The 9,714-nt window shown below is 38.0% G+C and overlaps 1 protein-coding gene across 1 annotated transcript in view; it reads right to left on the bottom strand.

The window, feature by feature from the left end:
• Nucleotides 1-7,266: 7,266 nt before the first annotated feature.
• Nucleotides 7,267-9,714, bottom strand: part of fstl5 (follistatin-like 5) — a 210,628-nt gene continuing 208,180 nt past the window's right edge. The window contains exon 16 of the mRNA XM_059345975.1: nucleotides 7,267-9,714. Within this exon, the coding sequence (XP_059201958.1) occupies nucleotides 9,012-9,714 (703 nt within the window). The 3' untranslated portion in view covers nucleotides 7,267-9,011.

The raw sequence follows: 9,714 nt of genomic DNA, 5'->3' as shown, positions 1-9,714 counted from the left end.
TAATCAATTTTTTCTTTAATTAAATCTCTTTTGTATTTACATGACAAGTTCACTTTGCAGTTGAGGAAGGCTTCTATCCCTGAGAGAAAATCCATTTCCTAACTGCTTCTCTGCGCCGCCACACAGAAGTTTACACTGATTATTCTAGAGGCAGAGAGAGAGACACAGAGACAGACAGACAGAGAGAGAGAGACAGAGACAGACAGAGAGAGAGAGAGAGAGAGAGAGAGAGAGAGAGAGAGAGAGAGAGAGCAGGCAGGATGAGGACCTACAACCGGCACAGGGTGCAGCACCACCAGTGGCCTCAATCAGTCATCAGGAGCCTGGGTATGGATGGAGCAGAGAGGTTGCACTGTTGGCAGGCCCCAGCAACATGATTAAGGAACAGGCAGCGTGATTACGCTGCTCGCCTTATGAATAGAATAATAGAGAGAGGCAGAGTGAGGAGCTAAATTCCCCTGATGTGTGGCGGGGTGGAGTCCGAGGCCCTCCCATGTGACCGGGAGAAGATAAAGGACTGACAATAGATAATTAAGGAACTGCCAGGACCTCTTTTCTATTCACATGGCTGTTTTATTAAAGGGGTTTCGGTAAGGAAGAATATTAATATAAACTACCAGCCTGTGTGACTCGGAGATGAATATAAATTGGGAGCAGTAGGGAGAGGAATGCATTAGGGAGCATTTATCAGCAACGCAGGGGGGCATGGTGATCATGAGAACAGGCTGCACACTCTCATTCCTAAACTTCAGCTCCATTGATCTCCGGTGAATAACTGAACACGTCTTCAACAACAAAAGTGCCATCAAAGGCTTTCAGGTACACATTTATACTGCAAAAGTGTGTGTATCCAATTGCTGCTATAGTTTTGCTTTTCATTCCCCTAAATTTTAGTGGGAAATATTGTACTCTTTATTCCATTACATACTGAGCTACAGGTATGAAGGAATTATAAAGAAGAAGACAATGGAGTGTGTGTGTTCTCCCTGTGTCACTGTTTCACACTCTCCTGGTGTTCTGGCTTCCTCCAGCTTCCCCAACATTTGAGAGGCAAATATTGTACTTTTTTCCATCTTGCATATTTCTGAAGGCCATAGTTATTAATTAGCCATACAGAATAAGGAGTGTGGACGACACAGTGGTGTAGAAGATAGCAATGTCGCCTCCCAGCAAAAGGCTTCTGGGTTTGAAAACTGACCTCTGTGTTAATTTTGCATGTTCTCCCCATGTCAGCATGAGTTTTCTCCTCTGGCTTCCTCCCACAGTAGGTCATACAGGTCATATTCCATAACCAGGTAGAACTCCTTGTTGCTCTTGTATGAAAGCAGTTTTAATTAGCTCCAACAATAAAATCCTGCTGTTGTTATCGCAACAATAATAATAATCCACTAATGTAATGTGTCACTTACTGATACTTTTCCTTTTTTTCCTCTTTTTTAATGGACTTTTACTATTGTGTTATTACAGTTGAAGAAGTGGAGTTGACTTAACTTAACCAATGGGTTAGATTGGGTACCAAAACCCGTATTAAACAGGCCTCATAGTCTGAGTTTTAATAAGCTCCATTATTACTGGTTCCTTTATCATGGCTTTTAACCTGTTATTGTTTAAAGACCTTTTTGGTGGTTGTGGGCTGTAGATATTTAGGGGGAGATAGCTGGTCAACAGTAAATGCCACATAGAAGTGGTGTAGATCTTCTGAAAGCTGTTAATTCGAAATGCAGCTCAGCACTGTGTGTCAAGTTGTTCTGGTCAAAAATATCTAATAAAAATGACTTAATTAATCAATAAATTATTTATTGAAGCCTATTATGGTGAATAAAGGGTCATAACATTAGGGTACGCTTTCTAAAGTCCAGTCCATGTTCAACTGTGTTCCATAAGTTGTTGAAGCAATTTTTTGGTTGATACCATTTGCTACACACATTTGGTGCTCAATAATGCAATTTTATTCATATCTAGAATGGTTAAAGAAGGTCAGAGAAAATCTTCAGAATATTACATCAATATATCAAGACCTTTGGAACAACATAGAAGAATCCATGCTCTGATTTGGGTTTAAAAACTTCATGGTCATTTTGGAGATTTCTGTATTTTCACTGAATGGATGACAAGCACTTCTGTTCATGGTTGTAAAGTTTCATGAGGCTGTGAGGTCGAGACTCAAGAAATGCCCTCACTGCAATGAACTGGCTAATACTGATGACTAATATCATCCCACACGAGGAAAACTGGGCTCATTGAATCCACAAGAGTCTCAGCTTTCCACTGATACCCAGTTTATGTCATTCAAAGCCTGTTTAGAGACCTCAGTGTGCACAAATATTCAAATACAGTAAGTGAAAATGGCAAATTTGGGCTACAGGAGAAAAACTATGAGGTTTTTGCCTTAGACTGCATCTTATCAGCATAAAGTAGGCATGTATGTAAAGAGGAGACTTGGAACACAGAGTCTATTTTCATTGAGATGAGAATGTCAGAGGTCACATGACCGCTTTGAAAATCGCCACAACAGCCCAACTTTGCAACATTAGAACTTCTAGTTTCATATTATATCATTATATTTAAATAATGATAATATAATATATATTGAGCCTGCTACAGCCTCCGGTAAAAAATGTGGCGTATCATTCCGCCGGCCCGCCTGCGGGACTTCTGAATAGTAACAGGACCTTTCAGTGTAATTTATTATCACGCTGCAGCATCTCCCCTGCTCACTGTTTCTGACTACGCTCGTCACTTTAGATCCAATAAAATCTAGTAAAAGTAAAAGTAAAAAGCCAAAACTTTATCAATACACTTGTTCAACGAGCCTAAACATGTAGAAAAGTTTTATTTAAATATCTGTCTGTGTATGTGTTGTCCGTGTTGTCAGAGGGAGAAGGTGTGTGATGGCGGAGTACGCAGTAATGTTCTAGCTGTGCAGGTAGCAGCATAGTGTGTGTAAGTTACTGCTAACTTCAGCCCACGCTCAATTAAGGTGGACTGACCTTTAAGGTGGACCTGCTATTCTCATTGTGGTGACAAGCTGCTCCTCCGAGATATGCTCACCTTTTGCTTTTGCTTTTTTGACATTTTAGTTTTGTACCCAGGCAGACAGTTACTGTGTAAACATTACTGGATACACTTAAAACATGTAGCTATATTTGAAATACTAAATTCCCATCCTATTCTGAATGTATTTTTAAAAATATAGTATCAATATCAATGTGGGGTATCGATAAGAGTAGTATCTCTCAGTTAAGTGCTTTAAATTTATTTTTGCCTGAAGTTGGACTATGCAAAGGCACACGCTCACATTTACACTTTTATTAGTTTTAAAACCTGTTAAAAGCCCCATTGTGGGACTTCTCTTTAGTGATATCTCTAGCTTTTTTTCCCTACTTTAGCGGCCCACACACACACACACACACGCAAATGTACACACGGTATATACACACAGCAGCCAATATTTCTTCTCTTCTTTTTACTTGACAGTAGATTTTTACCTCCTGAACTCATAAAATTTGAGCTCCTGAACTAAATCAGATTGTAATAAAAAAAACCTGCATATTTCCTCTGCTTGTATTCCCCAGTGTCTTACATCATATTATTATATCATATGAATTTTAATTATTTCTGCTTCAAAATTGAAAAATGTTCTCCTTTCCTCTGTGCAGAATAAACATAGACACTGAGGATGAACAGTCGCTTTACACTGTGTTGTAGTGTCTCAAGTTGTCAAAGAACGCCCTGTTTAAAAATGTATTATTCATGATGATTAAAGTATTTTTATTATTGCAACACAGCAGATATTAGAGATTTTAGTGTGTGCCCGTGGATCCCATCATTAGAATAACAGAAAATTAATTGACAAATGTTTACTCCTTACTACCAAGTTCTGCTTTTCAAATGGGAGGATTTTCTGCTTTTATCTGTATTTTTCTCTAAATTAAATAACTTTTGGTTTCAACTTTGGGTCAAAAAGCAGTCAGAGTGTGGTTCAGTGAAATTCAGATTATCACTGTTTTCTGACATTTTATAAACTAAACGAGTAACTGATTTATCTGAAGAAAAACATCGTATTTACCTATAATAACAATCATTAGTTGCAGTCTTTATCTTTACTAACTGAGTCATTTTAGACTCAGAAACAGCTTTGTGTCTTTAGCACACTGTGTCACTGTATTAGTATGCAATGAGAAAGAAACCCAGCATGTCTCTCAACAAGCAGAATGAAGACAGAAGTGATTCTATTAATATAATTATATAAGAGTAAATACTGATCAATCAAATTGCTGCAAGTGTTTCAATGATGAGAGAAATGATTTTAAGTCTTTTGTCGAGCAGAAATACCAGTATTTGTTATTTATTATTAATATTTACATATGGAAGCAGGTACCAAAGTTGATATTTATTTTTAGCCTGTAGTCACAATATATTTTGTTTTTAATGTCCTCACTTTAACCTCTGAACACCAGGCATGTTTTTTTAAGCCAACAATATACCATTTATCATAGTCAGAAAGTGTAAAAATAGAATCATTATTGTATTTTCAAATTTTTGATGATCCTTAAACAAATCATGTGTGATGAATGCTTCTGTCAAGAAATGTAACCAATGCTTAGTTAAAATTTATAGCATTTTAACACACTTACGAGTTATTTCTACTTCTACCCATGATTGTGCAGAACAGTGAGTATGATGTGATATTTAACTGCTTGGGATTCAGAGGGTTAATCTATTATTATCATTATTATTATTATTATTATTATTATTATTATTATTATTATTATTATTATTATTATTATTATTATTATTATTTTATTTCATTTATTTTGTGACCACAGTGTATACTGAGCAGGACATTTAACAGTGGGATTACACACTTTTATAAAATTTCTTACACAAAGTGATATATCAGCCTGATTGCATTTTTATATCAATATACATTGAACAACTTTACGGTTTCACTGTTTTTCAGACTATACAAAAATCAATTCAAACATATGATTGGCAAGTCTGAAAAACATTCAGATTGTAAATATGAAACCGATTTGAGGCGGAGGATATGAGATCATGTTCTTCTTTGTCATAGGGACGGTTGAATGCAGTAGGTTTTTGTTATCAGTGGAAGAGGCTTATCTGATGTAGGGGTTGTTCAGATGGAAGTACTTCTCCACAAGGATTTCAGAGATAAGTCTGAGGCCTTGTGCAGTTTGGAGGACCCTTTTATCCAAAACACCTGACACAAACTGCAGCCACATATACATTTTAAAGATGAATAAAGCCAGAGGGGAAAACTGACATACTGCCTGAAAGCGTGAGCTGTGGTGAAAGAGAAACTTTTTCAGCAGAAAAATGTAGCCTGAATGCAGGTCCTTGAGAAGAAAATAACATTTTATTGATGACACACAAGATTTGTCTTTCAAGGATGTGAATTTGATAAAAGTCAGTGAAAAAGTTTAAAGAGTGGGAGATGTCTGGCAATTCTTTACCGATAAGCTGAAATATTTCATATTTCATATTTCACATCTGATCCCGAAGAAATGAAAGAAAATGTCCTTGCAACTTTTAACTAATGTGAACGGACTGAATTTGGTCTTTTCTGAAACAAGAAACATTCCAGAAAAATATATTTTTTACTTATTATCCCAACCAAGAGTAATTTGGTGACACATGTGTCATGGCCACGAAACAACAAGCTACAAAGTATTTGAAATCACTCAGAATGACTCATCTCATTTATTGAACTGTATCACAGATCGCTGAAAGCAGTATCAACAGACACCAAACACAGGGTCTATTTATCACACAGCATTGTTTATATATTGGGAATATTATGGAAATCAAACAAATGGAAATCTGCCTCCATCATCAAACACTATTGCCATTTTTTTAAAAAGTCATTCTGATTTGCTTCAGATAAACAGTAAAAGTAAATTAATTTGTGTAATTTCATAGAAAACTTTCCCTGGGACCATTAAGAACCTCTGGAGGTGAATTACATACACCCACCGGCCACTTTATTAGGTAAAACTGTTTAATTTGTTTAACGCAAATACCTAATAAGCCAATCACATGGCAGCAACTCAGTGCATTTAGGCATGCAGACATGGTGAAGACGACCTGCTGGAGGTTAAACTGAGCATCAGGATGGGGAAGATTAAAGGTTATTTAAGTGACGTGGCGTTGTTGTTTGTCTGAGTATTTCACACACTGCTGATCTCACAACCATCTCTAGGGTTTACAGAGAATGGTCTAAAAAGATAAAACATCCAGTGAGCCAAAATGCCTTATTGATGATGCCAGAAGTCAGAGGAGAATTACCAGACTGGTTTTAGATGATAGAAAGGCAACAGTAACTCAAATAACCACCTGGTACAACAAAGGTCTGCAGAAGAGCATCTCTGAATGTCCAACCTTGAAGCAGATGTGCTACAGCAGCAGAAGATCACACTAACACTTTATTAGGTACACAGACCTAATGAAGTGGCCGGTGAGTGTATATATATATATACATATATTGGAATATATATATATATATATATATATATATATATATATATATATATATATATATATATATATATATATATTTTACCTCTTTCCATGAAAAGATTGTGACAATGGGATTATTCTTGACAGATAAAGATCTTCTCAAAAACGTATTCCAACTTTATGGGCAACCGTGTAGATACAAGTAATACTATTTGGAGGTGAACTATTCAAATACTTCGACAGCTTCCTGAACTCTCCAAATTTCCTCCCAGGTCAAAGTCGACTTGTAATATATCAAAATATAATTATATAATCAAGTCTATCTTGACATTTTTCTATTAGCCTTCAGGCAGTTATAAGCTGAATCATGTCCGTGTCGATCACCTTTTCAAAAAAATATCCATAATATCACACTTTCCTTATCAAAGAAAATGTAAATGATTTTAATATGTTTGACACAAACTAGTTTCTTTAACTCACACTGCCCTGCTTTCCTCCTGGTGATTCACTCTGCTTTTCCTTCAGATCTTAAAGCCCCATAACTGTATTTTCTTTGTTTGCTAATTATAATCATTCTTCATACTGCACGCCTTGCTGCAAGATAAATATACCCAAAGGGACAACAAAGTCTCGACCTTGTTCTTGTAGCAACTCTTGTAGCATAATAATTGGCAACAGGCTGCTTTAACTCCTTAAGGAAACTTGTGTTGCGTGATTTGTCTGTATACCAGTAGCTCCAGTACAAAAGGTGGTTTAAATGAGGAAAAGAGACAATATTACACTTGGTTTTCATGGTCTAGTTTTTATTGTTGGGTAAAATGACAAGCGTGTTTTCTCTATATAAATAACAATCACATGAAGAAACATACAAGACATGGCTATGTGGAGGTGAAAGCGTTTGTGTTTGGTCACAATGTGCTCGGGGGTACAAGATGTGGATCATGACAGCTGTGTGTTTTTATTTCTTAAAAAGGTTGATTATGAACAGAACCTTTCGTGAAACTGTACATTGAATGAGAAACTAATGGAGTCACAGTCAGCCACTATGTACAGAACATAAATAGAGAGAAAAGGTCATCATCAGCAGTACAGGGTTTAAAGGTTTGAAAACATGTGACTGAGGAAATAAAGTAAAATCAAAAAACATATCGGAGGAAGATTTAACAGGAAAGACAGAATGACTTTATATAATCTGTACACATCAAAAGTCCTCACTAAATTTGAGTTGCCCATTGTGGTTCACAGAGTCATAGAGTGCTAGGGTGAAAATGCATAGAAATGTGTCCAGCTAGGAAACCGTTTCATTGACTCTCCGGCTACGTGTCTACTGCAGGAGCATTCAGAAAGAGTTGTTTGTCAGATTCAAAGCCTCACAGACCCTCTACACAACACTACTACCCCTCTCCCCAGTGTGCTAGCTCATCATTACTCCACATTAAAACATCCACTTGAAGCACACTGCCAAAGACAATGCATGTTTTTCAACAGCTCACTCTATTACACTCTAAGATGCTGTTCTCATCTTTTTCTGTTTTTTTTTTTTTTTTTTGGTCCAGGGATATTACAATTCTCTTCACACACGAGTGCTCTATTGACTCATTGCTAAGGAACATTTTGAAATATTTTAAATATAATGTGCAGTGTATAAAGCTGGTACAATTTCACTAACATTTGCCACTGACTTTCATTTTTATGCTTTGGACTAAAAAGGAGACCTATATAGATATCATTAAAAACCTTCCAACGCTGGTTATAATTTCGGATCAAAGGTTACATAGCGCACAGCCGTAATGAACCACTCAGTCTCTCGGTCTCCACTTCAAACAGGATGGGATCACAGCGAGGGCTCGTTTTAATTAGACTGAATCGGCAGCGTTGGACGGACGGATAGACAAGAGTGGTGGATTTGTGAGGAACCACGCTCACCACGAATGGAGGGGTCAAAGAAGGAGGTGTACTCTGCAGTCACACTGGGAATAATTACGCTAATTCCTCTGATGGAGGGGAATTTTCCTTGAAGGCACAGGAAAAAAGTTTGGGATGGGTAAACTTACGTACAAGAGTTAATCCGGACATATACAGTATATATATGTATATTAATTTCTGCCAATTCACTTAAATATTAGTTTTGTTCAGAGATTATCTACAGCATTCCCACACACTGAATACAACCAATTGTGAATAATAATGCAAAGTTGCACATATTTACGGATTCATACCAATTTTTCCTGAAAAAGATTACCAGCAAGCAACTTTATGTTGACTTAAATGTGAACCACCCAGTGGAAAAAAAGATTTAAACTTGGCTTTAAGAGAATATCAATCAGTTAATCCCTCACTTGTGTATTTTTTTTTCTTTCTTTTTTTTGGATGACAGTCCATCATCCAGTGGATTTACAAATGGTCAATTTGGTTTCTGAATCTGTGGTATTCACTATCGCGTTCCCACAAAATTAAAAAATATGCAACAGAATTCAGTGCAACAGTACCTTTGAGGAAAAGAAAGCTCATTGGGTCTGGATGTTTAGGACCTAAGACTCCCCAACCCACACCACCACGTTGCCTTTGAGGACATCAGTGATCTCACAGTTGAGCTTGTTGAGCCGTCCGTCCAGGATGAAGAGGGACTCTCTGGACGGAGTCATGAGGTACTGTCCGAACAGTCCGCTGCCCGCCATTACCCTGTTCCTACTGCTCCACGGCCACTCGAATGACTTGGTGGCCTCTTTCAAGCTCTTGATCATCTTCACTTTGCCGGTGCTCAGCTCCACAAACAGAGCATCAGTTTGACGGCCGGAGCTGCCGAACACGTTGTACTGGTGGACCTCTGTGAAGGAGCGCTGGAAGGCCAGGTCTGACAGGTGGAGGTTGGTGTGGATGTCAAAGGGCTCCTGGATCTCTCCCCGCTCTAAGATCACCTGAACCCTAATCAGGCCGTCGCCATCATCGACAGTGACCAGGTAGTGTCCGTCTGGAGACACGTACGGAGCGCCAGTGACATCACGGTTCTGGCCGATCACACTATCTGTTACACTGTCCAAGATGAGCTGCGGCTGCGTGGCGCCGGTCGAGTCGGGCTTGCAGTTGACAAAGTAGTAGCCGCCGAGATGGGTGTACGCTACAGACTTGGGGATGCAGTTATACTCCCGTAAGCTGATGTTTTTCACATACGACGTTGTCTCCAGGTCGATCTTGTGCAGGACAGGCTCATTTCGGTGAAGGATGAGGCCAAAT

This window comes from Centropristis striata, chromosome 12, assembly GCF_030273125.1.
Source record: "Centropristis striata isolate RG_2023a ecotype Rhode Island chromosome 12, C.striata_1.0, whole genome shotgun sequence".
Classification (NCBI taxonomy): Eukaryota; Metazoa; Chordata; class Actinopteri; order Perciformes; family Serranidae; genus Centropristis; species Centropristis striata.
This window is presented reverse-complemented; position numbering and strand designations above follow the sequence as displayed.